Source organism: Cupressus sempervirens, chromosome 3 (genome assembly GCF_028749045.1).
Source record: "Cupressus sempervirens isolate cs-2001-9-10 chromosome 3, ASM2874904v1, whole genome shotgun sequence".
In the NCBI taxonomy this organism is placed as follows: domain Eukaryota; kingdom Viridiplantae; phylum Streptophyta; class Pinopsida; order Cupressales; family Cupressaceae; genus Cupressus; species Cupressus sempervirens.
Genome location: NC_143120.1, coordinates 747,873,668 through 747,892,524, shown reverse-complemented (window position 1 = coordinate 747,892,524; position 18,857 = coordinate 747,873,668). Strand labels below are relative to the sequence as shown.

The 18,857-nt window shown below is 36.0% G+C and overlaps 1 protein-coding gene across 1 annotated transcript in view; it reads right to left on the bottom strand.

The window, feature by feature from the left end:
• The window catches only part of LOC149568978 (peroxisomal acyl-coenzyme A oxidase 1-like), a 233,966-nt gene that overhangs the window by 46,029 nt on the left and 169,080 nt on the right, over positions 1-18,857 (bottom strand). Inside the window, exon 10 of the mRNA XM_089821796.1 lies at positions 6,514-6,634. Coding sequence (XP_089677922.1) covers positions 6,514-6,634 — 121 coding nt within the window. The remainder of the gene's footprint in view (positions 1-6,513; positions 6,635-18,857) is intronic.

Here is an 18,857-nt window from a genome sequence, read left to right as displayed (position 1 = left end):
TTGAGTCGATGTATGTTGATCTCTAAGAAGTAACTATGGCTTTTGAACACATCTCAGACTTTCAATACTAGGTGACAACAAGCCATCTTTATTTCAGTTTCCATCAACAGTAATTTGATTCAGCTCTCCTTCACTGCAGTTAAGACCATTTTACTCCATACATTTGTTGAAACCGATGCATCTAAAGTCACACTACTGAGCATTGTATCCAAGTTTGGGTGACTCATTCCTGAACCACTTTGCGATGCACAGTCTTGGACATGATACTAACCTCATAAAGTTTCAAAATACATGCCTATGCGTACACGTGTCCATATTCAATGTTCTTGCCATTGAGGAAACTTGGACATCCATTTTTAAAGAAAAGAAAAATGTAGGATTGAGCATCTCAGAATTGGAGAGCTATACCATCGACCTCATAATCAATTCACAATCTTTTCCATACACCCACTCTAACGTACACTACATGATGAGAAACTTCTTCCGTTTGAACAAATCTTTCTTTTTTTTATGTCATTAATATAAATGACCATTGCAATCCTTCACATAAGATTACAATATGAACTCCCACCATTTAAAAAAGTTCACGGTCCTCTATTTTCACCATTGTTCCCTTAAGCCATTTGAAGAATACAAAAGTCTACCATATCAAGTTTATGGCTCAACATTTAAACTTTCCATTAGTTCATATGATTTATTATCAGGTGTCCCTAATTATTGGAGCCCAGTTTCTCAAAGAAAATGTCACCACCATGTCATAAACATTCAGTAGGTACCATTATGTTTATTTAGTATATTAAGCATCTCTCTCTAGATCGAGGATTAGAACTTAAGGAGGATGTAGAATTTAAATAGTTAATGATCAAGACTACAAAGTGCATTAATCTATACATTAGAGTTTGCTACAAACAATAGTTAAGAGGTACCAACAAAGCATTTCTCTAGTCACTTTGAAGTGATGAACTTTGGGTTTTGAACTTGTACTTTCTGAACTGATGAACCTTGCTTTTGAACTTAATCCTTGAATTGTGCGTACTTGCACTTCTAAGCCAATGGATGTGAACTTTGAACCTTGAGCTTCGTAGTTCGAGGTTCAAGTTCAATAACTTACCCCACCGCTTCTTTCATAAAATCTCACCTTCAAAATGATTATTGACAAAAACTGATATGGACATTAGAAAAATTGAGCAGATTCTTCCTATGAACTTGATTTTAAAATTTTAAAACCTAGGTGTTGAAGGCAAGCTAGAAAATGGCTCTGACTGGGGAAATGGATCAAAAGAAACATAGAGAATATAGTCAATCTCTGGTAGAAGACCAACGCCTAGCCAATGGGAATAGAGTCAAAGAATAGAGAACAGGAAGCTACTAGCAGAGAGGGTGCAAGGGAGCAAGGTAACACACCAAAACAACTAAACTACTAGCACCACAAAAACCAACAAAGCCAAAAACTATTTATAACTATGTACAGGAAACCCCTACCACAAAAACTTGAGACAAAAAGATACTTACACGAAACCATTCACCGGCTCGGAGAGGAATAAGCCACTCCGGAAAAATGGGTTGTGACCAAGTGATGCAATGTATATCAGCTGCCATCTAACAAATTCTTCAATGCTGAAAATCAAATCCATAAAATGCAGGAACTTTGCAAACAAATTATCATGAGCAAAAAGTCATGCTTCATCATAGATTTCTGGCCTCCCTCCAGTTCTTTGAACAGAATTTTCAAGACCATTTCCAACCCACGGCTGAAATAAATGATGTTTAGAGACTTCCAAAAGAAAGACAATATCATTCTCCTGATTTGCATTCTTGAGGCCACTACTTTTAAAAGGATTCCCACCCTCTAAAATACCCTCAAAACAAAGACAAACTTCCTCAAGCATAGGTTCAATCTTGACTGGGATAACACCATCACTCTTTGCTGCTATTAAATTTGGGAATTCGTTATCCAAAACAGAGACATAAGAGGAATGGATACCTGAGGTTTTCATAGGGGCATTTCTTTCTTCAATGGCTGGAAAGATCTGAGGCACAACCTCTTCCTTGTGAGACAGTATGTTTTCTGAAACCCTTAATGCTTCTTGGGGCTGCAATACGTTGACAACTTGATTCTCTAATTGTCCCATATTCATTTCAACATTCTCCATTCCAAGAGAAGAAAGGAGATCTTCATCATTTGGTGGGGAATCATATAGCTGGAAAAGAGGATTGTCTCTAATTATGGTATCCTCAAAAAATCCTATAGGCAGATATGATGCATTAAGCCTACCCCAAGTAATCTTATTTCCTCACTTTTTAAACTCTTCTCTCATCCACTGTTGTAATATCTTGTTTAAGTGTGATTCCTTTACTTGGACATGTGAGAGGGTCATTATCTTCAAGATCACCAATGTCACAAGTGGAAGTATCTGCCCCTGTTTCAGCAACATTGTCATGAGTCCCGATATCATTCTAAAACTTATCACTCTTGTGTTTAGCTGGTAGTTTCATTTTTTCAATAGAAATGGACAATTCTTCCACTCATTCCACCAACATGCATGGTGAAAAAGATCTAACTTTTATGCCTTCAGCCTGATGCACGTTTCTTTTCTTTTGATTGTGATCCCACGACACAAATGGCTGAATTGATGCTGTCTAACAATCTTTTTCTTCAAAAACCAAGAAGATACAAGACACTAGTTCCTTTGTTCTTCCAGCCCTAGTATGAGTTTCTTGTTCGAAACTCTTGAGGTCATAGCACTTCTCGCATAAACATTTCAACAGCACAGAGGAGCAATGATCTTCAGAGGGGTGAAGCTTAATACTTTTCAGCTTCACATATGCTCCTCTTTAAGGCGTTCCATAGATATTGGAAAATTTGATCTTTCACATCATTGAAATGTTCAGCTGGAGGCTTCCTTCAGAAATGCTTTCTTGGTTGGACTTCTCACTCAAGACTGAAAGATTTTGAGAGCGAAAAAATTTAGGGGCAGCCACCACGTCATCATCAACATGCAATTCTTGTCTAAGCTTGGATACCAAGTTGCCCTATCAATTGTTGCTGGAATTGAAAGTCTCGCATCCATCCTTTTTTGATTTTGTCTAAGATTTTCCACACTTTCCATCAAGGCATTTGTTTGCTTCGTGAGATTACCCCTTCTATTTAATCGGTTTCCACTTTACCATATTTCTTGTATTTGTCCATAACTAATATAATTGCAAGAGTGTTAGTCACTCAAATAGCAACAAAAAGACCATATCATAATATTTTCCTTACCACACAGGATGATAAGAAACCACTCTAATACCCATTGTAATGAAGCCAACCAGTTCTATCTTCAATTCTAGTGGTTTGACATTTTGTCAAACACTTCTCATGCAAGCTCTGATACCATTGCGAAGAACTTCAACTAGTTCTAACTTCAATTCTAGTGGTTTGACATTTTGTCAAACACTTATCATGCAAGCTTTGATACCACTGTAAGAGCCTTGTTGGCTCATACTATTGCAATGCTGGAGAATATTTTGTTTTTTGAAAGACTTTCATTTCTAAATATATTTAGATGCTCATACAAATAACATGAAAATGAAACTCCAATCATTGCTAGCATAATACTATGGATTGCAATTATAGAATTCGCAATTATTACAATAATAACTCAAGGATAAACAACTAACATGAACCTGCGAGTGTGGGTCACATTGCACCAGAATAGAATGAAATTCCACATTCGTTGATAATCTATTCCAGCCCTTAAATAAATCGCAGCCAATAATAGAGTGTATGCAGCCTTCAAAATGCCAAACACCATCCTATAGGAAGTGAATGCGGGCTGTTATAATAGTCTCACAGCTGCTAGGAAACCCCACATTACCTTCTTAGTCTGGCCACCCAAGGAGAATGTCCCCTTGCGGATTGAAATGCCTAATTTGCAGCCCTATTAACAACTTCAAGCAACAGTATATGAGACAGAAATGAAGGCCCAAATAATTGCATCCAAACTAGCTATAGATTGCAGCAATAATGTGAACAAATTGGTATACATTATCACCAATTTAAAAATCCCAGAATGAAGAAACAATCTTCAGAATCAAAGCACAATTCACTATAGATTTCAACAGCTCAAAGTGCGAAAAGGAATGGAGGAATAAGCCCTCTCCAACAGCTAACACTTAAAACTTCAAGAGATCCCAAATTCATAAAAAATGCAATAGACAAAGGATGGTTCAATTTCCTCATGAAGGCCTTTCTATAATATAAAATGAAACTTAGCTTCTCATTCACACCCAATGCCCAATAGCTTCATGAGCACAATTTTCACTTAAATGCACTATGCATTATACATAGGCACATAATTGAATAATAAAATTTATTAACTCCCTTTGCCTCCAAAAATGACAATTTCATCACTATCATGATATTTTGACACACAGCATTATTGTTTTTTGTGCCCAAGATTTAAAACTTTTCAACTTGATTCCAACGAGCTATGACACTAAGGTGGCCAATAGGCTTAACCAATGAAAATAACAACCTTAGCAAACTTAGTTAAATAATAATCATAATTCACCTGTCTTGCGAAAAAGACTGAACAAGCATTAGAATCAAAACCTAACAGCACATGAGCAATCCTGATGAAGAAAGTGTTAGAAAGTAAAGTCCACCAAGATAACTGGGGTGGGTGGTGAATCGGTCATCCAACTAGTAAAACAATTATCAACCTTATTAATCCTTAACCATATGAGCAATATAATCAGCAACCATAAGAAGATATACATACACAATGTCACCAGATATGTTAACTAGGGAAACCCTTGATCAGAGGGAAAACCTCGGTGGAGATGCTACCCACAAAATGATGTACTAATATAAATGTTCCTTGTAAAAGGATGGACTTTGTTAGGAGCCAATGAAATACATTCAATACATATCAATCCCTGTTAGGAGTTGTAGAAGACAGAAGGACCCACTATCCAAACAACTTCAGGGTAAGACCACCGAACCCACTGTCCAACTGGCCTTTGTATTATTCCTTGTAGAATAATAGAATCCCCTTCTAATCTCAATACTAGATCACCAACCTTGCATCTAATAATCCCTTGGATCACTTACTCACATTTACCAAATACTTCACATATCACACTTGAATACACACTCACATGTCACACTTCACCACAAGGAAAATATCCTTCCTTTATACCAAATCCTTAAAATAATTCCTTGAGTCGGCCTTGAGGCTTTCCCAATCAATTTTAATAGGACTTAATTAAGATATTACAAAACATTACATCTTTTCGTGAACTTCGCACACATGCGACCTCTGACCTTGTGTACTTGCTGACATCATCATCAAGTTGTCTACAGTCACTGTCTAACTGCACTCATCACAATTCTATCCCTATAAAGAGATACAATCCAAACATCAGAAACCACTTATTAGATACTCTGTCTGCTTAATGTCCTTTGTAATTCATCAATAACTCTCGCATGTCTTCACACCTCTATATGTGCACTTGTCCACTTCATTAGGACACAATGTAGAAAGAATATGTTCTCAACTACACATAACCTGATCATCAATATGCAATTCGTACAACCTCGTTCTCTGTCTTCTACTCTTTCAGTCTTCACTAAAACAATACTATGTTGAGATTAATGACAAACACAGTCATGAATGCAACATGTCAATCATGTACACAGTCTCTCCAATGCTTAGGAAACTCCCCAAAGGAATACCATCAGCATTCATGCTAACAAAAAAATGATGAATGAAGTTGACAAGGTGACTTACTAAATACAAATGCTCCCTCCAAGATTCTTGGAACCCAAACCAAAAGCCAAAAATAAAAATTTAGAGCACCATTCAACTTCTCTAACTCATCTGAGCTCATTGGAACCATTTGTTAACTTACCATAAATAGTAAGTTGATCAAAGTAGAGCCAAATATCACCATCGGCCATTACAGAGCCCAAGACTACACAAAAAGGTCCTCTAAGCACTAGTATCAGCTTACAAGGACCCACTAGTATACTGAATTCATCAAATCTGTCACAACTCAAAAATGGAAACATTACAAAAACCACATTTAGTTATTTTAACCCTAATAAAACAGAAAAGCATATATACAGATTTCATTTTAAAAACAATTTAATTTCTAGTCATCTTAATTGCAGATTTCAAGAACAAATTTATGCCTTGATTCTTTGTTTTGCATATTTCCTAGAATAGCTTGTATGCTTCTTGCATATCACAAGAAGTCAAAACCCGCTTAAGTTATTTCTCATTGAACTTGAGGATCAGAAAAGAGTCAACAACTCACTGTCAAAAGCAAATTATACCCACATATTTGCTAGCATATTTCTACCATTTTTCATTAGATTTCCATAATTTAAGTTGAATTCATTTTTGAAGTCATTCTTCATTTGAAATCATGCATTTTCACACAAACTAACTAAATCAATAGCACTAAGGATAATTATTATTCTAAAATTATTATGTGGTATAAAATTTGCAAGAAGCATGTTACCTTTTGATACTTCACAATCTTTTTTTGTGTGGAGATCGATGTCGGCCAGATATCCAGTTGTTCCCTGAGGCCTTAACCTCTTGTTCATATTGAAAATTGTTTTAACAAGAAATTTGCCAACCTGAAATAGGAAATAAAAACTTATCATGTTTAAAAGAACTGGAGAAATATATCATTGTCCATCAATGAGCTAAGCCAAAGGATATCAAAAGTAGGACGTATGAGTTTCAGAAAGGATCTTCAAACAAGTAAAGCCTAGGCGAGTTAGATTATATAAAGACATGATATGCACTTAAAAGAGTGTTCTACACAAATCTCAGCTTTGAATTTCGGTATAGATGTATTCTTGGTGAATACTAACAGTCAATATTCTTAAAAATACATTTTTTTTAAAGAAAAACAAATCAAACCAAAATAAGATATGTCACTAATACTAAAAACCAATTTTTCGAAGTTAACACATTGAAAAGTTTATTAAACATTTCATTTATAATATCATTTACATGTTTGTCTATTAAATCATTGTATGTACATTATGTATATACACATGTTACATGAACAAGTAAAATGGTGCAACAATAAACATAATTCAGATAAAAATGAATGTGGCAAAAAAGTATGCACTTGTATTAGTGTTTGAAATTGTTCCTTCCATAATAGAACAAAATGGAAAATACAATGCAAAAAAAAAAAAAAAAGCTTTCCAATTACAAGGAAGCTACCTTGTCAAGAGTGAAGAAAATGGGTATATTTCTTTGCACAATAAGCAAAAATAAAGCTAGACTTGAGGGCGTCCCTATGTATCAAATATAAATAATCTTAAAGTAGAACTTATTTTTTGATACAAAGCTTGTTGTATTCTACAAAACTGGATGTTCATCGTCATAATGCAAAACTAATTCAGTTTTTGGTCTCCTAGACCGTAAGGTTGTCATGTTGTTCTTTAGGTAATACTAACACAAAGCCAAGACTTGAGGAATCGTATACAGTACATGGGAGAAGTGCAAATAACAAGACTATGTTTGAAGTTCTATTTGAGCAAAAACAAAAAAGTCTATTTGAAGTTCTATTTTTTGACACATTCACATTGGCTGAGATGCTTGATAAAGCTATCTATCAAGGATAGCTAGTAATGTCATTTTAATATATGGGCAGAAATAAAGTGCAAATATTTAATAAAGGGAGCCTTCTTGCAATGGGTGCCACTTTTGAGAGACATAAGCATTTTAAATTAAATTAAAAGGGGATGGCATGGGTGTGAGTTTTGAAGAACCTATAAAAGTAAAGTGTGGGAGCTCTTTTGGTTATGCTTGTTTATGTTACTATGGAGATTTTTCTTGCAAGTTAGACTTTTTCATTTTGTGGTTTTGTGAGGACGATAAACCTTGCAAGTACCATCTCCCACTTTGGTGAAAGATCCAACCTAAGAGCACGAAATGACACATGCCTTTCGGCCTCCCAACCACACTCGAGGTTACAACTACTTGAATGGAATTTAGGTATTATTTGCATCTCTTCTATATATTCCATCATAATGTGCATGAGGCATTCCCTTAAGGCTTTTCCCATAGACCCATCCTTATTATGAATCACCTATGACATCATACAAGGTGCATTGAATGTAAAAACCCCAACCCATCTATAACTCAAACAATTTTGATTTTAAGGTTTACCAATTTCTTATATCAATTGGATGGCTTGGCATTTTATCAAACACTTCGTAGACAAACTCCCCAACAGTGTCATTTAGAAAATGCACAAAAAGAATTTAGCGTTCTTTGATATAATCAAAATAAATGTTCTGCCTAAGTTTAATTCTCATTTAAATTTTGAAAATTAGCAATGGTAAAGGAAATGTAATGATAACGAATAACCATTCAATTTCAATTCTGCCAATTTATTTGATGGAAAGTGACTACAAACTATCATAAACTTATTCCGAACCTAAATTGCATATAAGGACCCTGTATTTAATATCCAATCAACAACAACCTCTGTATGTCTAGACGCTGCCTCCACCAGTAACAATGACTCTATAATGTCCCCACTGTTAGAGTTTTCTTGGGACAACTAACACTTGCAAAAATTGTTAGAATCATAATAACAACAAATATATTTATACTATTCTACTCTCTATTTTAACCCCAACCTTAAAGATGTCTCCAAATCGGGATTCCTAATCCTTAGTTATTCCACCATCTTCTCTAGAGTGCAGCCCTTAAGGTTCTTGGACATTACATCTTGTATCCAAGGCCAATCACATATGCATATGTTAACATCATTAGAATATTCTGTCACATCAATCTTAGGCATGTCGGTAAGATGGAGATAATATCAAATCTCACATACCACAATTATAGAGATTATGAGAATCTCAAGCATGTTAGTTAGATGGAGATCACTTAAATCTCACATACCAACATTATAGAGATTCCTTAATCCTAGCCATGTCGGCTAGATGAAGATCACTAATCTCACATACCAACATTATAAAAAGTATAGACACATAATTGTGTCTCTCATACTCGTACTATCAAATTTTACATCAATTTTCCCTCATTAAAAGTTATATTGATCATGTAAAAAATCATAAGTAGATTTATATTATGTATATAAATATTCTTTTAGGGTGAATTATTTATATTATATAAAGGAGCCTTAAAGAAAATAATTATAGTATATCACTATCAGCTCCTTTCACATATAAAACTGTATAATTTATGAATTCAACAATGAAAGGTAGCCAATTAGAACTCTAATTTATAGAAGAAAAGAAGGGGGAAACTACAAAGGGACATGACCCCTATGTACATCCCCATATCCAACCACCATATCAACCAAGGAAACAATTGGCAAATAAATCAATAACAATAATGGTGATCTCAAGTCAAGCCGGTCAGCATGGGATTAACAACCATCCCAAGGTTGGTTTTGTCATCTCTGACAAAGTGGCAAGCATGTTGTACATATGATCATAAGCAAGTAAGGATATTTGGCTTAGCCTGATCAAATGTCATACTCCCGTAGTATTAACACTCACACACATTTTGGCAAACAAGGGTATTAACTGGTGACATGACAAATATGCATGAATGCATGATCACTTAGAGGTCATTAGCATGGACATAACAATTTATTTGAAGGTGAATATATAGATGATTTGAATTATAAATATAATTTATCATATGATTAACAATAAACCATTGTGAGTATATATATATATATATATATATATATATATAATATTTATTCAAGGAGTTGTCCTTTTATGTTTACACCTTGTGTTTAAACCGACTCAAGCTATAAAACATTAACACTCCCTCTTAGCTAGGGAGGATAAACACAAGAATACATGTTACTTCAATGTAATATTACAAATAACAAGTTTACAAATATCTCGTTTGACATGTTAGAAGATTTCGATCATTTGATATCGCATTTGATATCATGACTATTGGTCATCCAAAATATCAATACATAATATTCAACAAATAATCAATTAAGGTTTGATACCACAATTGATATCACGAGTATTGGTCTCCTAGATATCAACATTTGATATTCACCAAGTACTCAAAAGGTTTGATATCACATTTGATATCAAGAATAATGATCTCCCATAATATCAATCATATTCATCAAGTACTCAAAAGGTTTGATATCACATTTGATATCAAGAATATTGGTCTCCCAGACTATCAACGATATTGACCAAGGACTCAGAAGAGTTTTGATATCACATCTAATATCAAGAGTATTGGTCTCCTTGAATATCAATGATATTCACCAAGTACTCTTTGAGTAATGACCTTCCAGAATGTTGAGATGCAAGACATTTACCATTTACTCAATTTGTTTGATCTCATAATACAAGTTATTGTAAGATCATCAACTTACAATAACTTTTGCAAATACAAGTTGCATTATTTGGAAGTCATCAATTCCTCATGATATACACAGGGGGTAGGCTCATCATAATTACACATAAGGACTTTTTTCAACTCCCTCTGAATAAAAACCATCCAAGCTCCTCATTCAAGATTGCTTTTGAAGTAGCAGACTCCCTCTTCCAACAATAACATTTTCAAAAGATATCAAGGCACATAGCTCTTATGAAGTAAAAATTTAGACAAATAAATGTTTTAAGTTTATTTATAAAATAAAGTACATTAATTTGATATTATGCTCCCTCTTAATCCAATATTTCACACATGTTATAGATATTCTGAAGTTCTTTTAAAATGGACATTTCTCTAGATCCACATCAAAATTTCTGACTTTGGCAAAGGCTGCTTGATGATTCAGTTTATCAAGGCATTGGAATGCTGACTGGCCATAGTTGTCACATCTAAAGCACTGCACTTTAAAATAATCTACACGTCTTCTTTTCCTTTTGAATTTAGGTCTCTTAGTTTTATTGACTTAGGTCATGAGAACTTGAACATCACTTCCAATAGAAGTATCACCTTGACATATTAAAATGCAGTCCTCTTGTATGCAATCAGTCTTTAATCGAGCAAATTTAGGGAGCTTGGATTGAGCACATACCTCTTGTCTAAAGGTTTTCCATGATGGTGGCAGTCCCCTTTACTTTCTCATCATAGACGTGACCAATTTTAGAGAATTGTTTCCTTAGTTATGTTCTCCTTATGAAGTAGGAAGCAATAGATTCTCCTTTTTTCATTTTAATGTTGGAGAGATTGTCTTACAGAGTTAGAATACTAGTGGTATTGTTTATCTCAAACATTTCTTCAAGTGCTTTAAGCATTTCATATGCTATATCTAATTCTGAGATAACAGAAAGTAGATGATCCCTAACACTGTCCACAATTAATTTCATGGCTCTAGTGTTATCTTTTTCCCATTCGTTCAATTCCTCATTCCCTTTTGGTGGTTGGTTAGATTTTTCCATGAATTGATTTAGGTCATTCTCTGTAATGTCCCCATCTTTTTAGCATCTCAATGGAGTTATTAGCCTTTACATTCTCCGAAGGCTTAGTGGAGAAATAAGGAATAATAGATTAAATTAATTTTTTATAAAGCCATTAAACAAATTAAAATCAAAAGGTGACTTTATATTTAATTAATTTAATTAAAAGACACTAAAGTAAAATTAATTAATTAAAAAAATCTTCTGGAAGGAGGAATTTAATATTATTTTATTTATTCTAGAAGGAGGTCTATCTATTCGAGGAAAAGAATAAATAGGGAGGGCAACTTCATTGTTGAGCATCGAATGTGTTGCCATCTACTCTTCTAGATAACTTGTGGCGCCTAAGGTTTCTATAGTTGCTACATTGATCATTGGGAATGAACACTCCCATTGATTTGCATAACTGAGCTGGTGATATATTTTTCGAAGGGTTGCAACTGTTGGAGAAGACAAATCAGTCTTTTCATTGTGTCAAATTTATGGCCTAGGGCCAAATTTGTGGAGTAAGGAATAAGGTGGATATTGCTACGGTAACTTGCTACAGTGCCACTACTATAGAGACATCGCTACAGTGATTTGCTACAGGAAAATTCATATTTTTGGAGCAATTCCAGGTTTTTATCTACTAATTTTGCATTGTTTGAGAGTAGATATTTAGGGCATTGGTAGGGTTTCAAAAATCTGTTGTAATCTGACTTATATCAGAGTTTTATATTAGAATTTGTTGCCCTAATGTCTTATTGATGTAGATGCATATTTTCCTATTTGTAATCAGTGTTATACAAAAACAATTACGTCTTCACTGTTAAATGTTTGGTGTGTTCATTGCAAGGATATTTATTGAAGTTTGGCATTTAGAAAGCAATTAGAATTTAGATATGCAATACATCTCTTGCTTGCAAAGTGTTTGATGAAATGTCAAACAAGTGAATTAGAGAAGACTTTGTGTTTGACGAAGTTATACCCTGTTGGGGTTATTACATTGGTATCAGAGCTAAATCTTGCCATTCTAAGGGTTCAGCAATCACATGCAGTGACCTAGAGTTGGCTCTCACAGATCTTACACTCACAGGCGAGCTTTGTTCGACAGGGAACAAGAATTTGATAGGCAACTAGACACCATGGGCGACATGCAAGAGGGTAGCCCACCAAGAGACCATAGGAATGAGGATCAAGAAACAAGGAAATTTTTCAAAGCAATGGTTACAGGACAAGAGTGGATGGCTCAAGCTTTGTAGGCACTCACCACTATGGTTAAGCGCATCAACCCACAAGACAGATGAAATCAGAACAAGGGGATAACAAGAGTGCAGTGGGATCACCTAGAGCTCATAAAACTCCTTCCAAAACAGCAGACAAGCCCACACATCCTACCTTTGTTAGAGAGGAACCAATACAACAACCAACAGAGGAAGCAAAGCATGGACATTTGTAGATATCCTTATGGCTGCTAATGATAAATGGGAATTATTGGCACCATAGGTTCCAAAGAGAATGACTTTTGAGAGGTTTGTGCACTAAAGAAGAGAACACTACCGTGCAATCAAACAAAATAGGAGACCTCATGGTGAAAATAATGAAATAAAGCATGCTATAGGGAAGCTTTCCTTGACTACATTTGATGGAAGTAGTAGAATGACAATGCAAGCTTGGATTCACAAGCTTGATACCTTCTTAGCACTGAGACCTATGACAAAAGTGGAGGCAATAAAATATGCCACGCTACATTTAGAGGGAGTTGCACGTGATTGGTGGTACCATTGGATGTTTACCCTTCAGGATAACCAAGTGACTTCATATTAGGACTTCATGTACAGGTTGGTTGACAGGTTCAATAAGAAGGATCCAAAAGTCTACTTCAGGGAGTTGGCACAGTTGAGACAGATAGGCGGATTGGAGTATTTCATTAGTGATTTTCAGAGGCTATTCATTGTGGTGCCAGATATATCAGATAGGAGATCGGTTGTTTTGTTCACTGAGGGATTATCCAAACGACTGAAGGGTTCGGTAAAAGACTTTGATCCATTCAATTTGCAAGAACTAATTAAGAAGGCTAAAAGTATGGAAGAAGTAGCTCCAGTAAATAAATTTCAGTCAAAGGGTACATCATCTAGCAAAGACAAATCATTTTTCAAAAAACCTGAGAGGAATGAAACAAAGGCTGAAAATAAAAATAAATCATTTGCTCCTTTGGATAGAGAGACATTGAATGATTTAAGGAAGGAAAAACTCTATTTTTATTCTAAAGGACCCTATGACATGAACCATGATTGTCCTTTGAGGCCAAGGGGAAAGCAAACAAGGTTATGTGGGCTTATAATGAGAATTCTAATTTTGAAAATTCAGACCAGCAATCTGAAAATGAGGAATTAATTGAAGAAAAGGAAGCCATAGATGATATAGGTAATGAGAAGACTGAGAGTAGAGAGTTAAGTAGGCCCGTCTCACTAGTGTACAACAAGAGGGATCATTCAAGATGAGAGGGGCATTGGCTGGTCAGCGAGTTATTACATTGCTTGATACATGTGCTACTCACAATTTTATTGATTCCAGATTAATTGAGAGGCATGGGATACAGACAGAGCAGTTTGAGGGTCTGAGAGTGAGGGTAGCTGATGGCTACATCCTCAAATGAGATAGGAAGATTACAGATCTGCCCCTAAAGATCAACAACTTTGATTTCAAAGCAGATCTTTATGTTGTTAACATGGGTGATACAGATTTAGTTCTTGGAATGACTTGGTTACATGATATTGGGAAGTTCACTCTCAATTTGAGAGATATAGAGATGAGGTTTCAGTCAGAAGGGAAGACCCATATACTTAAGGTCATTCATGACAATGGGCTTAGGATGATGTCTTGCAGATGCATGGAGAGTTTGTTGAGACAAGACTAGGTTAAGACTAGGTTGAGTGGGCAGCCTATTGCACTTTAATGCCATCATAGGGGCAGCAAAAATCAAAATATCACCCAAACATACAGGAATTGAGAATTAAGCACTACAAGGTTTAATACCACCAGGTAGACCTCTAGATAGAGGTATTGAGCATATTATTGAGTTAGAGGAGGGTGCTAAACCCATCATGATCACACCCTACAAGCATCCAAAGAAATTGAAGAATGAGATTGAGAAAATCATTAAGGAACTACTTGCTATGGGGCACATTAGACCAAATCAGTCTCCTTTCACTTCTTTTGTGGTTGTGGTGAAGAAGGATGGTAGTCTTAAGATCTGCATAGATTACAGGGTACTGAACAAGAAGACTATCAAGACAGGTATCTCATCCCACGGATTAATGAGTTATTAGATGAGCTACATGGAGCATGTTTCTTCTCAAAAAATGATTTGAGATCAGGCTATCATTAGATCCAAGTCAAAGATCAGGATATAGAGAAAATGACATTCAGGTGTCATTGTGGCCATTTTGAGTTTCTAGTTATGCCATTTGGGCCAACTAATGCTCCAGCTACTTTTCAGTCCTCAATGAACAAGGTTTTTCAGCATTAGTTGAGAAAATTTGTGGTAGTCTTCTTTGATGACATCTTAGTGTATAGGACATGGGATGAGCATGTGTGACATTTAGACACCATGTTGAGCATTCTGAGCAGAGAGTCTTTGTATGCAAAAGAATCAAAGTGTGATTTGGGATTATCAAAGTCATTATATCTAGGTCACATTATCACTGCTCAGGGACTATGCATGGATCCTGAAAAGATTCGTGCTATTATTGAGTGGCCTACTCCAATAAACCCGACACAGTTGAGAGAACTTTTGGGGTTGTGTGGGTCTACAGGACGTTTGTTAGTGGATATTCCAGGCATGCAACACCCTTGACGGACTTGATGGGAAAGGGGTTTTTCTTTTGGACTCTTGAGGCACAGGAGTGTTTTGATAAATTCAAGGAGTTGATGACTTTTTATCCAGTGCTAGAATTACTAGATTTTGGCAAACCTTTTGAGCTACATTGCGATGCATTTGGCGAAAGTGTTGGAGCGGTGCTTATGCTGGACAAACACCCAATTGCTTATGAGAGTAGGAAGCTCAGGGAGCCTGAGAGGAGCTTCAACATTTATGATAAGGAAATATTGACCATAATGCAGGCTTTGGCCAAATTCAGGTAGTATTTATTGGGTAGCAAATTCAGCATAAAAACCGACCACAATAGCCTGAAACATTCCATGGGTCAACGAGATCTTAATGTCAGGCAGCAAAAATGGGTAAGTAAATTACAGGCATATGATTTTGATATTACCTATTTCAAAGGTACACGGAATTTAGTAGCAGATGCCTTGTCACGAAGACCCCACTTGAGCTTGATGACCGATATATCAGAGGATTGGAGGCATTTGATCCTTGCAAAGTATGCAAAGGATACATGGGCATCAGGATTCATAGATGGATCGATCCAAAATAGTGATTTCACCCTTGTGAATGAGATCATCATTTACAAAGGGCGCATTTATTTGGTGAGAAGGTCAGAGATGAAGAAGATAATGTCGAGAGTTTATCATGACTCACCTATGGTAGGACATCTAGGTTTTTTACAAAACCTTTCGGCAGATTTATGAGCGTTTTTCTTGGAAAGGGATCAAACATGAGGTGTTGCAATATGTTAGAGTGTCCTACTTGCTAGCAGAATAAACAGGAGCACTTTTACCCAGGTGGCTTACTTAAGCCACTTTCGATTCCTGACAGGAAGTAGGAGTGTTTATCCATGGACTTCATCATAGGACTGTCGAGAGCCTAGGGTAGAGACTGTATATATGTTTTTGTTGATCGGCTTACAACGTTTGCCCACCTCTTCCCAATCAACACTACATACACTACTACATATGTGGCAAATTTATTCTTCAGAGAGGTATTTAGGTTGCATGGTTTACCTCAGAGCATTGTCAGCAACAGGGATAGAAAGTTTATGAGTGACTTCTGGCAGAAGTTGTTCAGATTGTGCAGGATAGAGCTCACTTCGAGTACTAGCTATCACCCCCAAATAGATGGTCAAACAGAGATAGTGAACAAATGGATGGAGGGATACCTCAGGAATTACATAGCAGGACAACAGAAGGCTTGGGTTAAGTAGATATATCTATATATGTTACCACGTATATATTTTTCTTGTGTCCTAGAGCAGTTCAGTCTTGAGTCTTTTCTTAATCTTGAAGTCGAACTTGAAGTTTCAATTAACTTCAAGTTCAAGTTCGAGCTCCCATCCGTCCTCCATGTGTTGAAGTCCACTTCCTTTCCTCGAGTCAGTCTTGGTGAAGTTGAAGTTGAAGTTGAAGCTCGATCAACCCAAACTTCAACTTCAACTTCGCTGTTGATTTTGTATACTAATGCTATGTTTTCATGCAGGCTTTCAATCTTGAGTTAAAAAGCAAGGTGGGTCCCAATAAAGACACTTCCCAAGGCATGCGAGATAATAAATAAGAACTTTAAGCTAGCACGTGTTCCGATATGGCAAGATTTGGCGAAAAGGCAAATTTGTCATTTCATGATGACATGGAGTATTAATAGGCATGTAGATTTGATGGGCATTTAAAACAAATTACTCAGATGGTCTTTTCCGATGCGTGGCACACGAATAGTAATTATTGCATTTACTTGCCATATCTGTACTACGATTTCCTTTGTAAATCATCCCTTAAATACATTCATTTTGCCTTTTCATTACTCATTTCGTCATTTGCAAAAGAAATTCCAGCGCCATCTGGTAGGGAGAACGAATCGCAAGCTATAGCTCTATCAAACTGTAAGTGTGTCGCCATAACCCTCTGTAATTTTATTTGTGCTTGCTTTGTTTTGAAATATTTCCATTTGTATCTTTTCGACCCTGTTTTTCCTTAGTGAGCCATGACGTTATTTCGTCCCAAGATGCCCAAGTTTGAAAAGCCATGTCTACTTAGCTCTTCGCTTGAAATTCATGACACATTTTTGGTTAATAAAAATTTAACCGATGTCATTGAAAGAGCCAGAAACACCCAATCAAGTCCCATTTATCAAAGGCTAGCTAATAGTGGGTTGCTTGAAGCCGTCGCCTTTCTTGCAGCAATCACATGCCCAGAGCTTGTTATTGAGTGTGCAAACCATTATGACCCTAGCACAAAGTGTATCAAAAAAATCTAAGGGGAAGTGATAGTTAAGATTAATAGGACCAATGTTTATTCAGCCCTTAGGATCCCTCACAAAGAACCCTATGAACCATGAACATTTGAGGAAGCAGAACGCCTATATGCCAAGAGAAAAAGTAGTTATGATAATAAAGTAGCCCAATCTTGGCTTCTAAAACCACCAAAGGGTGGTTCAAGGTTGCCAAAACCTTTAACCATTGAGCATTTCATAAAGGAAATTGTAGACATTGTACTTCTGTTGAATAGAATTAAGGGAAATGAACATGCATTTCATTGGGAGTCTTGGATGTATTTCTTCATCCAAAAGATTGTCGAAGGAAATAAGTTCATTGATTGAGCTGACCTGATTGCTGAGAATTTGCACAAGGGTTTAGTGACTGTAAACAACTTTAGTCTATTTTTCTTGTTATCCTATTTGATTTATATCCTAGCAGCGTCTAAAGAATGGGAAAACCTCCCACATTCACCTTGGACCGATGAAATGTTCATTTATCAATATTACAGTGATCTTCAAGAAGCTGCTTTGTGTAAGGAGTTCAGAAGGGTAAATGATGTCTTTCTGGGAAGGCTGGTCTTTGAACTTCAAGGTCATGAAAACGATAGATTGTTTGAAGAAGCCATGCAAGCTATACAAGTATATTTCTGCTTTTACATTCAATTTCCTAGGTTCACATATATCAAGATAGGCGGTTTTTCTGGTGAACCGTTGAAGTTACCTCGTCACTGCTTAGACTCTATAGTTTTATCTGAAATGTGCAAACAATTTGTCTCTGTGGTAGAGTCTTTTGAGATTTCTAAGAGGTCTTCTATATTCTTTCCTATTGAAATTGGATATTATAGATGTCCTAGCCTAAAGCAGGCTATGTTAACAAAAGCATCATTGACTCGTATGTACTTTAAACCCTTCTCTCCATGGGAAGATTTTGATTATACAGGTTTTGTCAGAAATAACGTAAGAATGCAGTCTCTCTTGTTCATACTCCGCATTTAGAAGATTATTGGGCGAATTGCCCTAATGAATTTGAAGTGAGGAAAAGACTGTGATCATGGCTAACTGTTAAACAAAGCAATATGTTTAATGTGGATCTTGATACATGTCGGCTAAAAGAGGAGGATTTTGAAGTGGTACTTGACCCATTTTATATTGATCAAATTGAGTTCATGCCTATTTCCGAAATTGATTGGGGAAGGAGAGAAGAGAATGATGTTTTCTCTCGCACTAAGGATGTGTTGGCTAGGACAAGAAGTTGGATAAAATCAAAAACTGTTGCCACCCCTGACC